This window comes from Phascolarctos cinereus, unplaced genomic scaffold, assembly GCF_003287225.1.
Source record: "Phascolarctos cinereus isolate Bilbo 61053 unplaced genomic scaffold, phaCin_HiC Scaffold_2;HRSCAF=192, whole genome shotgun sequence".
Taxonomy (NCBI): Eukaryota; Metazoa; Chordata; class Mammalia; order Diprotodontia; family Phascolarctidae; genus Phascolarctos; species Phascolarctos cinereus.
In genome coordinates this window covers 3,317,978-3,333,103 of record NW_027555625.1, presented here as the reverse complement: position 1 = coordinate 3,333,103, position 15,126 = coordinate 3,317,978, and the positions used below count along the sequence as shown (strand labels likewise).

The 15,126-nt window shown below is 58.8% G+C and overlaps 1 protein-coding gene across 3 annotated transcripts in view; it reads right to left on the bottom strand.

Moving 5' to 3' along the window:
• Positions 1–702: 702 nt before the first annotated feature.
• Positions 703–15,126, bottom strand: part of SDC1 (syndecan 1) — a 28,056-nt gene continuing 13,632 nt past the window's right edge. Inside the window, exons 1-5 of one of the 3 annotated variants that reach the window (XM_020967464.2) lie at positions 11,624–11,732; positions 6,121–6,202; positions 4,337–4,770; positions 3,216–3,354; positions 703–2,416 (exon numbers count right to left, since the gene is read on the bottom strand). In XM_020967464.2, coding sequence (XP_020823123.1) covers positions 2,250–2,416; positions 3,216–3,354; positions 4,337–4,770; positions 6,121–6,196 — 816 coding nt within the window. In that variant the 5' untranslated portion in view covers positions 6,197–6,202; positions 11,624–11,732 and the 3' untranslated portion in view covers positions 703–2,249. Of the gene's footprint in view, positions 2,417–3,215; positions 3,355–4,336; positions 4,771–6,120; positions 6,203–11,623; positions 11,733–15,126 lie in introns of those variants that run through there. The other 2 variants (XM_020967462.2, XM_020967461.2) reach the window with 2 other exon arrangements.

Sequence of the window (15,126 nt, the reverse complement as noted above, 5' to 3'; positions counted from 1 at the left end):
GCCATGTCCCTCTACAGGAATATAAATGGGGGCCTGGGCATGGGGGACAGGTCTGGCTGATGGGAGATGGAGGCCCTGAACATCTCTACCCTAGCATCTTGAAAGGCTCCCTAGTGCCTCAGGAGGAAGGTTTCCGTGTCTGCCACAGCTGCTGCTCCTCCTTAACCTTCTCCTCTCTGCCCTCTCCTGCTCCATCCTTCATCCCTCTGCGGGCCAGGCTCTTCCAACCTGCCAAGGTGACAACTAGGCCAACCGAGGACCCTCCTCAGGGCTCTCCCTCCAGCGTAAAGGCCATGCACCTGTGTGACTTCAGGGCTCTGGGAAGAATTGGATGGCCTAGGACACTGTTTGTGCCTTTGAATTGGTGTCTTACTGGTAGAGAACGAGGTGGGGGAGCCCCAACTCTGAAGTCAGAGACCCAAGCTTCAGACCCCATCACTAATGCCTCCTGCACTGGGGGCCCAGACAAGAGGCTGCAGACCTCGTTTCCCATGTGAAATCTGTGGTCTCCAGTCCCATCAGCTCATCAGCTCAAGAAAGAGATCGCTCCTTAGGAAACCTTCCACGGTTCCCCATCATCTCCCCTCTCCGATGCAGCATGGAATGCTGGGAGCAAAGCGAGGCCAGCCGGGCCTGCTCAGACCCCAAAGCCCACCCGCCATCCCCAGCCAGAGTAGAGAGAGTCAGAGGCGGGAGCTCCCATTACTTTATATTAAAAGTTTATTACATTATGAAAATCTACTGTACACGGAAAAACCCATTGGATTCAGTACAGCTTTGCCGAAAGCCAGAGACGACCGCCACTCAGGGGAAGGAAGATTCCCGTCTCTGACCAGGCCTGAGGGATGGAGGCCAGCCAGAGGTCAGCCGCCACCACACCTGCCCAATTCCAAAGGAGAAGTGTACCGCCCGTGTGGCCTCCAGCGAAGGGGGCTGGAGGCCCAGGGATGGGTGAGCCCCGATCCCCCAGCCCAAGCACAGGCAGCGTGCGAGGCTCTCGAGACAGGCTAAGTGCCCTTGTTTTGGTACCGTAGGTCGGGGGAGGGGGTGGGAGAAGGTGGCAGAGCTCGGACCAGGGCTGAGCTATTGTCACTCCCTGGAACGAGTCCCAGATCATTCATACCCTGTTGTTAACGAAGCAAAGGGGCAGACACCACCAACGGAAACTGCGCTTTGGCTTCAAATGTCGGTACCTTTTAGGGAAAACGAATCAAGCCTCGTCCCCTTGACCCCTGGGGCCCTGCGGACTTCAGACGGGATCGGTGGGGGAGAAGTTAACTTATGTCCAAAGTAACAAAGCCCAGTCAATTATACGTGGGCCAAGAGGTGAGAGGAATGTGCAAAAGAGTCACTAGGCTTCTGGGGGAGACCAGCCCACGGCACAAAGGGAAAATTGGGCTGTTCGAACCTCTTCCCTCCTCGGAGCTGGCAGGGGCTGCTGAGGCCGCTCATTCACAGGGGCACCCGCTGGTGCCAACCAGAAGGTGGAACACCACCAGCTGCTGACCACAGCCTTAGCCAACTGAGGACCCTCTGAGAGAGGGGTGTGCTGGGTGGGGGGAAAAGCAAGGGGAGGGGCCAGAGGGAGGTGGGCCAGAGGAAGGGGAGGGGCGTTGGATGGAAGGGAGAGGGGCTGGAGAGAGGGGAGGGGGCCGGAGTGAGGGGTATGCTGAGGGGGGCAGAGCAAGGGGAGGGGGCTGGAAGGAGGAGAGGGGGTCCAGAGCAAGGGGTATGCTGGGGGGGGAAGAGTGAGGGGAGGGGGCCGGAGGAAGGGGAAGGGGGCTGGAGGAAGGGGAGGGGCACTGGATGGAGGGGAGAGGGACTGGAGGAAGGGGAGGGGGGCCAGAGCGAGGGGTATGCTGAGGGGGGCAGAGCAAGGGAAAGGGGCTGGAGGGAGGGGAGGGGGGCCAACTGGCAAGGCCAAGGTTGGAAGGACCAGGGAGTAAAGTCTCATTCTTTTTGAAAGGTCACATGTAAGTCTTCCCTCCTGCCCCCCACCCCACCCCAGCCCAAGGTGGCAATCAGAGACCCAGCCAGAAGCAACTGAGGCTGTACTCCAGCCTCTGAAGAGCTCGGGGCCAGAGTGGACCAGGCCAGAGCCAAAGCTGGAGAGAGAGCCAGGTGTGGGGAGAGACTCCAGGCTCCAAGTCCTGAGTGGAAGAGATGGTTTGGGGTCTGTGTGCGAGGGGGCAAGGCAGCCAGGGAAGGGGAGAAACACCCGCCACTCTCCAGGACCGGTGGCTGGGCCTTCAGGCGTAGAACTCTTCCTGCCGCTGAGGCTTCTGGTAGGCACCGTTGGCCTGCTTTGGCTCCTCCAGGGAGTAGCTGCCTTCATCCTTCTTCTTCATCCGGTAGAGCATGAATCCAACCAGGAAGACGGCAAAGAGCAGGCCCACGAGGCCTCCAGCAATGACCCCTGGGGGAGCAGGAAGAGGCACCCGTGAGCGCAAGCGAGCGCACACACACACACACACACACACACGCACGGTTAGCCCTTTGAGAAAGAACAAAACAGAACACTAGAAATCACCACCAGATTCTGGCTGGCCCTCACCAGAGGACAAGCCCTCCCGAACAGTTCAGAAACCCAAGCAGGCTGAACGCTGGGGCCGATAGCCGGCTCTGGGGCTTCCCACTTACTCTATTCCCACCGCTCCCAATCTGTAAAATGGGCTGACCCTTCTCACCCAGCTCTCATCCCCTGCGGCCCCCACCCCACTTCCAGCTGTCTGGTTGATGTCAGGAGCAAGCCGGCATCTTGCCGCCATTGGCACCAGGGCTTAGGACTTCCCTGTGCCCAACGGAAGTCTGAACGGCCCTGGAGCAGGTCTCGGGAAGTCACTCCCCTTCCCCCACCATGGCCAGACCCCTAGAAGTGTTCCAGGGGATGCTACAAACTGAGCAAGTCTACCAATCTTCATCCCAAACAAGACGGAGATTTGGAGGACAACCCTACTGAAAGCTTTCTTTGGCTTTGAAGGGGAGAAGGACCCCCAGGCAGGAGAAACAGCATGAACAAAGACTTGGAGGTGGGAAACTCAAGCCCCGCCCAAACAGATGATGCCTCAGATCTGCCCCCTGCTTCATTCAGGGCTGTCTTGTGATTGGGCCTCCACAGGCCACCCCCAGGGAGCTCGACTCCCAGCCTCCCCTGCTCCATCCGCACCCCCACCCCAGTGCACACAGTAGGCACTTCATAAAAGACTGAAAGGCACCTCCTAAAACCTCCTTCCGGTCCAGGATGCCCTGGGAGGCTCCTGTGGCTTCACCCTCGATCACTTCCTGGTCAGGTTTGTTCCTCTCCAGGGGGGAGGCAGGCTTCTCTCCAGAGGGGGCGAAGGTGAAGTCATCGCTCTGAGGGAAGGGACACAAAGCAGGGTCAGCTCTTGTGTGAGCCTCTGCCAGGACTGTGGCAGCCTCCGACGGGGGGGGGGGTTTCTACTCTGACTGCGCACCCTGGTCCCATTACTGGGAAACCCTCATCACTTCGCAGGATGCCACTCCCCTGGGCTCCCCACCTCATCAGCCCTCTACCCCTCTGGTTGGAGGGCAGAGCCAAGAACCTCATTCAAGGAGGGAGCTCTGCCTTCTTCCTGTCCGTGATCCGCTTTTCCCACCACCAGGCTTTTGTTCAGGCTGTGCCTCCCTCCTGAGAGCACTCACCTCTTCACCCATTCCTACTGGTCCTTCCCACCTGTCACCTTCCTTCAGCAGATGTGAAGCTGAAAGCCCACCCAAATCTGAGGCTCTGACTCCTCCTGTCTGCTGCCTCATCCTCTAGGTGTGGCCGCACAGGCAACCTCTCCCAGGAGGCTCCCATTGAAGAGCTCCCTCCTCACTGGAAGGGCCCTCAGAGGCCAGGAGTCCAACCTCAGCTCGAGACAAGAGCCTCTCTAGCGGTTGCAGCTGCTACACAGAGCCCTCCAGCGAGGGCCTTCTGGGACTGCCATTCCCTCTGGACAAAGTCGGATCATTCAGAAGCTTGTCCCAGCACCCACCTAATTCTCTCCTGCCGGTCTGGGGCTCAAGAAGGGGGTAAGAGGAGGACCAGAAGACTGGGGGAGAGGCTGTGCCTGCGTGCAAACTTCCCCACCCCTGCAGGCCTCCGTTCTGTCCTAAGGGAGGGCAGAGCACACAGCAAGGAGCTGGGGTGGCTTTCGGGGTCAGGGCCCCCCATGCCTGGGAGATCCCTGGGCAATCGCTGCCTGGCCAGGACCTCAGTGTCTCACTCAGTGCCTGGAAGGAGCTGGAGGGCCCTTCTTCGCTTCCGCACTGTCTCCGGGGTGCTCAGACCCCTAATGTCCCCCTACCCCGTGGCCACGGCGGGAATACTTGCCCCGCTTCCTGAGCTCTCCTCTCCTAGATGCTGAGTTGAGCCTCTGTCCGGCTGGCCGTCACTTTCTGGAGCGCCACTGGCCAAGGGGCCTTCACCTCCAGAGCTCGGGGGCTCGGGTGTAGACACCCTTGGTTCCACCACGCTGGGATCTGAGGCCGTGGTGGCTCCTACCGTCAAAGGACGGTGGGCGGTGGAAGGAAGCGTCACTGCAGGAGATGAGTGGGTGGGCTCGTGGCTGGGGGCAGACTCTGCCTCAGGCCCCCTTCCAGGCAGGCCCGCTGATCCCTCTCCCGAGGCTTCTCGTTCGACTGCGGATGCTTGCCCTGGGCTGGCGTGCGTGGGCTCGGCCGGAGCAGCCGTCAAGGTGGTGGTGAGCACAGCCGTCTTCCTGGACAGGAGGCGCAGGTCCAACAGCGGCGTCTCCAGAGAGGCCCCTGCAGAACAAGGGGCCAGTCAGCCGCCAGCGCAAGTATGACGCGGAAGGGACAGAGCACTACGCCGCAGCCCCGGTAAGTAAGCCAGAGCAGGCAGCGGGTGCGTGGCTGCGGCTGCGCATGGCCCGGCTGACTCGGAAAAGACAACCTGGGGGAAAGTCACTCCCAGGCCGCGGGGGATAAAATGCCTGCCCGAATAAGAGGGGGGAAAGGTTGGCAAACCCTAATACCCTACAGAAAAGGGCCTTCAAATAAGTCAGTGTAGGGGCAGCTAGGTGGGGCAGTGGATAGAGCACCGGCCCTGGAGTCAGGAAGACCTGAGTTCAAATCCCGCTGCGGACACCTAACGCTCGCTAGCTGTGTGACCCTGGGCAAGTCACTTAACCCCATTGCCTAGCCAAAAAACAAACAAACAAATACGTCAGTGCAAATGGCTTTAAAAAAGGTTCAGCCAAGCCCTCAGTGGAAAGCAGGGTTCCAGTCTGGGTCCAGGCACTTCCTAGCCGTGGAACTCTGGCCACGCCATTTCCCTCTTCTGAGACTCTCTTTCTTCCTCTGTACAACAGGAAGAACAATCCTCAAACTACCCACCCCCAAGTTGTGGCCCCGAAAATGCTTTGTGAGTCTCCCAATGCTCTAGAAACAGGAGGTGTTGTCAGGAATAATAATTATTATTATTGTTGTTGTCATTATTATTGCTGATGGACCACAAGCAGCATGGGGGCAGGGCGTGGGTCTTTGGATGCAGACCTGAACGAGGGGGAGCTCACTACCTTCCAAAGGCAGCCCAGCCAGTTGTTGGAGAGGAATGAGCATGAGAAAAGTGCATCTTACTTAGTGAAAGTCTGCAGCCCCAGACCTGGCTGCCATTCTGGCTTCTGGGTTCCAAACGCCCTCCTAACTCTGACATCGCCCGCTCCCTGTTCAAAGGGCCCTCCCAGGACATGCACGCTGTCTTTCTGCTGCCGATTATGTTTCCTCGGTCCACACAGCCTCTCCAGAGTGTAAGCTTCTGGAGGACAAGCCGGGCCATGCCTCCCTGCTCACAGACACCCCCAGCCTGGCCCACAGCAGATGCCCACCCCTCCCTGGCCTCCCTGTCTAAAGGACAGGAGATGGCCTCACTCTGGGATCTTCTCTGGTGGGTCTCACAGTCTATGGAGCTCAGAGGCTCTGGGCTTCCGGCTTTGCTACCTAAGACTAGCCCCTTCCCACTCTCTGGATCTGGAATGAGAAGCCCCCTACAAGGACCCTTGGTGAGCCTGTGACTAAGGGAGGACGTCAGACACCCCAACTTTGGAAGGGGGGCGAGGAGAGATGTACCGGCTCCTGGGGCAATGAGAAACTCACCCGCCCCAGAGCCGGAGAAGGCATCGTCATCATCACCAGACCCGTCAAGATCCTCTGGAGGGGTGTTTGTCCCCATGATCTGCTGTAAAAAGATTTCAGAGAAGGGGATGTAAGTTGGGAAGTTATGCTGCCCCGGTCAAAGCCCCCTCCTCCCAGGCAGCCCCAGGGGGAGGGGGCCAGAGACATGGGCAAAGGCTGAGGAGGAGCCCCCAGGCCCCAGAGGCTGAACTGCCTCTCCCTCAAGCCCAGCCCCTGGGGCTGCTGGGGGCACTTGGGGCCTCCTCAGACCCAGGCCCTGGCCAGCACCTTCAGCACCATAGCTTGGGGCTGCTCTCACAGAACAGATAGCCATGACCCATAAAAACCCACTCCCAAGGGGATGAGAAAAGAGGTCCCGGGCGTGGGGCCTCCTCCCCAACGTGGAGTCCCATCAGCCCCTCTGAACACGCCTTGGCTTCCTCTGCTGGCCCAGGAGAGAGCAGCCCGGGGAGCCCCGGGGTTCCATCCTACCAGGACCCACAAGCCCCGGAGGGGAGGGCTCTGGGCCGCTTGGCCACACCCAATAACTAAAGCCTGTGAGAGCCAAGCCGGGGGCTCCTTACCAAGGACACCCCCAGTCAAGGAAGAGGAAAACCACCCCCAACGAGGTGAGCTGAAGGAACATTAGCCACACCCCTTCCACCAGGCTGGTGACTGAGCAGAGCCGAGCTGGACCTCCCTTATCCTCAGTACCTCAGTTTTCTCATCTGCAAAATGGGTATGAGTCTGAACACTGACTACCCCAGGGCTCTGGGTGAAAGCGCTTCAGACCCTGAAGGTGCCAGAGACACAGAATCTGGCTCTTCCTCCTGTTTGCCCATTGCTACCACTGGATTTCAGCGGCTACAAACATCAGCCATAGGCTTCTCCCTCAGTCCGAGCCAAGACCCCCCCCCATAGAGCTGGGAGAGTCCCCAGAGGCCATCCAGTTCAACCCATCCATTTTAAAGATTAGGCAAATGAGGCTTAGCCTTCCCAGGGCTCACCCAGGCACAGCTGGGATTTGAATCCGGGTCCTTTGATGGCCAGAGCACTCATGACCCTCCTACCAGGCCTCTTGCCAGCCAGAGGCAGAATGGGGGTCCAGGGTCTGGGAGTCCCAACCAGGCCATTCCCAGGTCAGCTTCCTGGGGGCCCCCCTGCCCTGGGATGGGGGGAGCCCAACCCAACCTCCCCCCTTCCCCCAAGAAGGCCGAGGGCCAGGAAAAGCCACATGGGAACCACAATGAAGTGAGGCTGCCAAATCCCAGCTCTGCCCTTCAAGCTGAGTGACCCTGGACAAGTCCTTTCCCCTTCGTTTTCTTCCCCACCTCAAACTCTTTGCTCCCATTGCTTTACAGAAGAGGAGGTCTCAAGAGAGCACGAGGCCAGAGACTTGGCTCTGGAAGGGGGTCTGGAGGCCACCTAGCCAAACCCTCTCAGAGCAAACTGCCTTGCTGAGGTAGATGGAAGTCAGCAGCAGTCAGAATCCCCACGAGGGGCCTTTCTGCTACAGCCCAGACCCCTCGGGGAGGCTGGCGGAGACCCTGCTGGAACCCCCTCCTTCGGCTCTGGTATTCCCACTCTGGGAGGGTCAGAGCTGGGGCCGGCCTGGCACAGATTCCCAGAGAGGGGCCCTTGGCAGCCCAGGCTGGGAGCTGTAGGCTGAGGTGGGGCTGGGAAAGAGAAGCCTGCTAGGGCTTGGAGTTGGGAGCCCAGATCAGATGGGCCAGGCCATAAGTAGGTCAGGGAGAGCTCCCTGGGAGCTGGGGCCGGCCTCTTCTCTGGCATTCTGTTCCCCAGCGCAGTGTGTCAGGACAGGGCACCCAGTTCCCTGCTGGGCATCTCCCACAGGCAGGGAGAGGCAGAGGCTGGTACCCAGGAGCATGGCCCGGGCTCTGACCCTGGCTCAGCCACATCTCTTCCCTGCAGAGGCCTGAGCTTCCTACTGTCAAATGTGGGGGGCGGGGCAGGGAAGGTCGGATGGCTCAGACAAGCTAGAGCTAGGCCCTGAAGGCTGGAAAGGACAGGGAGAGGCCTTGGGACCCCAGGCCGAGCCAAAGTTGGTGCCATGCTCTGCTTAACCAAGAGCATGATGGAGGTGGGAGGCGCTTTCTAAAATCGTGAGCCCAGGATCTTCATTTTACAGAAGGGAAAACTGAGGCTCAGAGAGAAAAGACTTGCTCAAGGAGGAAGAGATGGGCAGGGGGATTCTTTAGGCAGAAGAAGATGAACCCCACCCAACTGGGTGACTTGCCCAAGGTCACTGGGATTCTAAGGGGAAGAGGTGGGAAGAGCACAATTAACCACCCCTGAGAGAGGGTCAGTGACCAGTCCAGGACCACACAGCAGAGGCCAGATTAGACTCCAGGCTGCTGACTCTGCCGGCGTTTGTCAGCTGGACCGAGCAGCGTCCCGACTCTCCAAGGCAGCCTTTGGCCACTGCAGAGAGCACTGGTCAGTCCTGGCAGGGCTGACCCCCTCGGCTTCTCGGAGCCTCCAGGATGTACTGGGACCCCCAGGGGTCAGGGAGGCCAGAAACAAACATCTCCCCCAGCACTGGCCCATGAGAGGCATCTGATAAATGCCAGAGTCCTGACAGAGGGGACCTTCCAAAGATGGGCCGGAGAAGAAAGCACAGACCCTGAGAAGGGAAGTCATCGAATCTAGTGTAAATGGACAACGGAGGAAGGGAAGGTGAGCACCATGAGCTAGGGCAGGGTGGCGAAAGGCTTTGGAAAGTAGCCCTGAGCCTAAGCTTGATCTGCTGGGCAATGGGGAGCCATTGACTGTTTCTGAGGGAGGAACCTATGGGGTCATGGGGATGCCTCTGGGAGAGTCTGGCAGTGAGGGGCTGCATGAGGACAAGCAGAAACCCACCCCCTGAGCCCACCCAAGCTCTGCTCCTTGGCGGTCAATCCTTCACACATGCCCAATGAAGCCATGTGATTGGCATCGCCATGGAGGGAGTCAGAGAAGCTAGCTAGAGGGGACAGAGTGCTGGGCTTGGAGTCAGTAAGACCTGGGTTCAGATCCTGCCTCAGACGCTTGCTAGCTGTGTGACCTTGGACAAGTCACTTGACCATTCTCAGCCTCAGTTTCCTTCTTTGTAAAATGAGGCAGGTGGAGTCCATGGCCTAATATCCCTGCCCTGGAGGAGTCCCTGCTCTAGCCAACAGATGCCCTTCTCCCCCCCCACCCCGCCCCGGCTAGGGCTTCCTGGAGGAGGGGAGCCCAGGAAGGAGCCGGGAGTGGGAACCTAACTGAGCATGGAGGCAGGGATGGGTGGCGTAATGGGACCCCTGGCTCTTGTGGGTGGAAGTCATCTGAGAAATGCATCTGGTGAGTCAAGACACTGGAGGGGCAGGGCTGGGGTGAATGAGTTGCCTGTGGAGAGCAAACAGGTTAGGCAAGAGTCTTTCATAACCCTCTCAAGGCCAGGGAATTGACCCACATGGGAGCAGCAGCTACACCAAACCCGTCCGCCTGGCAGCTGGGGGCAGAGCGGGCACAGGCAGCTGGCGCCCTTGGCCGAGAAGACGGCCCCACTGACCAGCCATGTCACTGGCTGCTGAGATGCTGACTTTCCTTCCAGGCCCAGCTCAGGGCCCCTCCCCAAGAGGACAGCCTTCCTTGACACCCCCCACCCCCCAAAAGTTCCTTGAGCCTTCTGCCTTCCCTTTGCCCCTGCCATGGCCCACCTTGATGGATTCATCTGGGCACATGTTGTAATTGACCCTTTCTCCACCGGGCTGGCAACAGGGCCCAGGCCAGGGTGAGGGGTAGCATCCCCAAGGTCTAGGCTGATCATCCCCATGGAATGAGCAGGGGCGGCTGGTTTCACCTCCTTGGACTAACTGTCAGATCGTCCGCATGGCGAGAACACCCAGAGCCCAGTGCTTGTCCACAAGCCTCAGTTTACAAAGAAGGAAGCAGAGGCAGAGAGGGCGGTGGGATTGCCTAAAGTCACCCAGCTCGGCTGGCAGCCCCAGCCCAAGCATCTCTGCCCAGACGTGGGGTCTGCAAAGCAGAGGAGCCTGGACAGCAAGCAGCCCTGCTTGGCAGGCTGTGATGGAAGCACGTCATTGCATGAGCTGGGGAAGGAAGGCACTTAGCCACAGTCACCCAGGGGGTGAAGCCAAGAAGCCAGCCCTAGAGCAGGACCACATGTGCCCACGCAGGCATGCTCACGGCCTGCTGAGGGAGGATTCCAGGGGGCACCCAGAGAGTGCTAGTGGAAAGCTCCAGCCCCAGGCACAGAGGGCACATGTGGACCCCAGGGAGAAGCCCGGGATGGCAGGAGCTCTCTGCTCCTTCCTCTCCCCCTCCATCTCAGCGAAGAAGGCGGTGCCACGAATGTGCGTGCCCTGCCCGTCGCCCTTCGGACCCAAAGCCAGAGGGAACCTCCATCACTCGGCTGTCATTCCCTGTCCCCAAATCTTTCTGAAGAACCTTGGAACGCGAGCATTCTGAGCAACAGCGAGGGCAAGGCCCTTGATCTGGGCTGAGAGGTTCTGAGTTCAAACAGGGCCCATTCGGCGGCCCCTGCGCCTCAGGGGCTCCAAAGCTGCTGGCTCTCAGGAGTCAGGCTTCAGTTCTGGCCAGAGACGCAGGCTGAGCTTTGGAGAGGGCTTTTTCTAACTGAGCAGTCCAAGGTCCACTGCTCACTATGGGAAAGAAGGGCAGCGATCACCAGGGGAGGGGCAGGTAAACCAAGAGGCCCGACTTTACCAGACTCTCAGAGCCTGCAAGAAGCAGCCAAGAGCAGGACTTCTGAGCCACGGCCACTGTTAGAACAGAGCCGAAGCGTGCTCCCCAACTTTCAGAGGCGAGCGGGGGAGGACAGGGGCAGAGTGCTGCACACACAGGCTTCGGGGGTCACTCTGCTGGCTGATTTGGCTTCACCTTTTTGTAGCTACAAAGGTGGATTCAGTAGGAGGAGGGGAAGAGAGAAGGCACAGACCAAGGGTCTTAAAGGATCATGGGAAGTGCGTTCTGAGCCCCTCTTCCTGGCCAGAAGCTTCTAGCAAAACTTTGCCTTTTAAAATGGACCTAATTATCACTCACACTCCCACGTCAGAGTTTACAAGACATTCCTGGCACTATGGCCCACTCTGGGCTATGTTTCCCTATGCCTAAGTTCTATGCTGTGGAAGGATGAAACAAGCGAAGAGCCCCCATCGGCGGCGACAGGAATCTGGAATAAGGACAGAGCTGCACTGTTCCTGAATGTACTCCAGGGTCCTGACAATAGTTCAGTCTGTTCAAGCCTGGAATTCTCCCGATCCAAACTGGCCTGACAGCCAACAAGTATTCATTGTGCACCACTGTGTACCCAGCCCTGTGCTAAGCACCTTTGGCTTTAGGTCTCAGACCCCTGCAACCTCAGGCAAGTCTCCTCCACTCTCAGGGCCTCAGTTTCCTCCCTAAAATAGGGGGCTGAATTTGAGGGCCACCCTGAGCCCTCCCAGCTCCAAGTTCTTACATGCTATGCACTCTCTTCACACGTCTGACCACTGCATTCCTAGGCAGCCTTTTCCTTCCCATTCTTTCTCCTTTTCCGACTGTCCTTCGGGAAGAACATGGTGTGGCCCGAGCGCACATGAGACTTGCTGAGCATACTTCTCCCTATCAGGGAAACGTGGCTGCCCCTGCCCTGCCTGAAGCAGGAATGCCCACTAAGTGGCCCTTTGAGGCCAAGCCCTGAGGACACCATTGCGACACTCCCTGATGGAGTGAGCACGGGGTGTCCTCCCACAGCTGGCTGTCAGCAGCCCCAGCTCGCCCTCCCCCAGCTGCGCCCTGGGCAGCTTTCTGCAGGTGTTCTGGGGGGACATCCGGGGGGCGGGGCAAGCCAGGTGTTCCCCTCTAGGACCTACTTGCAAATCAACCCTAACACTAGTGAGGAGAGAAGCAGAGGCTCCAGGGAAAGAGACACCCTTAGCGAGTCTGGGGTGGGGCTGACAAACCCAAGCAGAATTCAGAGGGGGCAGAGCTGAGAGGGAGCTGGGGCCCCCTCTCCTTTTGGTTTAAAGATGAGGAAGTCAAGGCCCAGACAGGGAATGGAGTTTGCCCGGGGTCACACAGCCAGGACTAGGGCCCAGGCCTCCAGACTCCTCGTCCTGCATGCCCCACTGTCAAGAGGATGGGCTGCACCCTGAAAGGGGTATGAACCAGAAAACAGAGCTGCCTTCTGCAGTCTCACAGGGCGCTGGCCAGGCCAGCTCTGGAGGCCCATCGGGGTCAGCGATCCAGAAATCTGAGCCCTAGAATGGCCACCCTTCCCTGTCGGTCAATGCCCTGGCCTCTCAGAGTCACTGAGGACCAATTGAGACCCTCTCTGAGAACTCGGGGCCCACCACCCCAAAGCTTTGTCAAGGAGGGGCAGGAGCTTCCAGAAGGGGCCACCGCCCAGCCAGCCATCCCTGCACCCACCCGCCTGCCAGTGGCCAGCAGGCATCACCATCTTCTGTCCTGGCAGACCCAATCTTTTATCAGCTTCCTTTCCTCCCACCGAGAATCTAAGACAAGCCATAGCGTGCCCAGGCCGGGTGCGGCTGCAGCAAAGAAAGACAGGGCAAAGCAGAGGGGGCAGGGACCCAGCCGTAAAGAGCGGGGGAGCCGAGGAGCGAGCCTGAGTCATCTCAGAAGGGCCTTTCTGAAGGGAGCGAGACTGGGGCGACTGGGAACAAAATGCATCTGCCCAGGGCCGTGTGGACATGAGGGGGAGGGCAGAGCTCTGGCTGCCTAGGGCAAGGGGGGCGCCAGGAGAGCAGGGAGAGGCCTGGCTCTGGCCTGGATCACGCCTTGGCATACGCCCCCTGCCAACAAGCCAGCGTTGCCCAGCTGACTTAGCTCATTTTCCCAGCCGGCTGGGAGAGAGCACCTTCTAGGGTCCTGAGTAAGGAATGAAGGTGACTGGGGGGCAGGAAGCTTGCTCTGCCTTCATAGATCTTTCCTCCTGAGATGCTGGGTGTGGGGGGCTGCCCTCTCAACTTTGGAACGCACTAGCTGTGAGACCCCAGGCAAAATGCCTCTGTTTCCTCCACTGTAAATGGAGGCAATAATCCTCAATCTTCTCTCTCTCTCTCTCTCTCTCACACACACACACACACACAACACACACGCACACACATACCCACATACTCAACACACACAAACACATACTTTCTCTCACACTCACACACATACACTTTCTCTCACACACACTCTCTCACACATTCAACACACACATTCTCTCACACTCACTCACACACACTCACACACTCAACACATATACTTTCTCTCACACACACTCTCTCACACACACATACACACTCACACACACTCAACACACACAAATACTTTCACACTCACACACTTTCTCACACTCACTCTCTCACATTCTTACATACTCAACACACACACTTTCACACACGCACACATACACTCTCTCACACTCACACGCACACTCTCACACTCACACTCACACATTTTCTCTTAGTCACACACACTCACACACTCTCACTCACATACACACACACTCACACTCATACTCTCTCTCACACTTACACTCATACACACACACAGGGATATCCATGAGTCCCACCTTCAGAGCTGGGGGAGGTCAGATCCAGGGGGATCCTCTGAGGCTGCCAGTCCCCCCCCTTCTACAGATGGGAAAGTCAAGAACCACAAATAAGCCCTTTCCAAGGAGCCCCCAGCTTCCTGGCTAGGGCTGGGGGAACATGGAGGGAGCCCCGGGGAGCCTCTCCCCGGCCCCTGACTTAGTCACAGGAGCTCAAACTTCATCTTCCTTGTCAGCACAGCCAGGGAGGAGCTGGGGCACAGTGGCCCATCTAGGACTCAGAACTTCAGCCTTTCAGACCCAGTCTGTAAAATGGAGATCCCATCACAGGGAGTCAGAACTTAGAGATGCCATCGGGGCGTGGTAGATGGAGAGAGCCAGGCTGGGATGCAGAATAACCTCCAGAGATCTGGGTTCAAGCGTTACCTCTGACGCACTGGCTGTGGGACCCTGGGCAAGTCACTTAACCTCTAGGCAATTCTGTTCGAATCTCAGCAGCCGGTCTGCACTGGTGAAAGGAGGGACCCTCCCTCACCAGGGAACCGCCGGCCCAGAGGAAACCCACCAGCCCACCTACCACGCAGAAGCTCCAAGGGGGGCGAGCTGAGGGGCCAACCAATGCCAACAGCCCCGAGATGAAGCCAAGCCCCCCAACTCCCAGGAGCTCTCATTCCCACACCCACCTCAGGAGGGGCCAGGGACCCCTCCCCCAGCCCTGGATCTCACTGGAGAGTTCGGGGACATATAGCCACCCCTGTGGCTTCTCTGGCCCCTTGCACCCCTCTGGACAGAGGATGACAATAAGGGAGGCCCGCCGCCCTGACCCTCTCCCACCTGTGGACAAGATCCAGCTGGGGGATGGGTGGGGAGGAAATCTGCCCGCCTCATCCTGGGCCTCCCAGGGGCTGAAGCGAGGTGGGGTCTCTGACCCCCTCAGAGGTCCAGAGGAGGATTCTGTACAGAACCTGGCTCTCTAGTGTTCCTGATTCTGCCCAGGCCTGCTCTCCCACCCACCTCCCCCACCCAGCCCTGCCCGGCAATTATCATGGGGAAGGAGGGGAGGGGAGACAAAACCCGGAGAGCCTAATTCATACTGAGGTGTTAATGACCAGCTAGAGCTTCAGGACCCTCCCGGGTAGGGGGGGGTCCACCAAGCTCCCCGCACCCAGCAGCACAGAGAAGACAGGCTCCCAGCAGCCAGGTCCCAGGCCCAGGGAGAGAACCCAGCCTTGGGAGGAGAGCAGAAGATGGAGAAAGCAGAGAGCCAACACAAGCCAGGACTTGCCCGTGCACCAGGCAATGGGGAGCCGGGCTCCAGGATAACGGCGGCCAGAAGGCAGAGGACCAGTTCCTCGGCTTGCCTTTCACCCGGGCGTGGGTGGGCACACTGGCCCAGCCCAGACTCCTGCTCTTCCACCCAA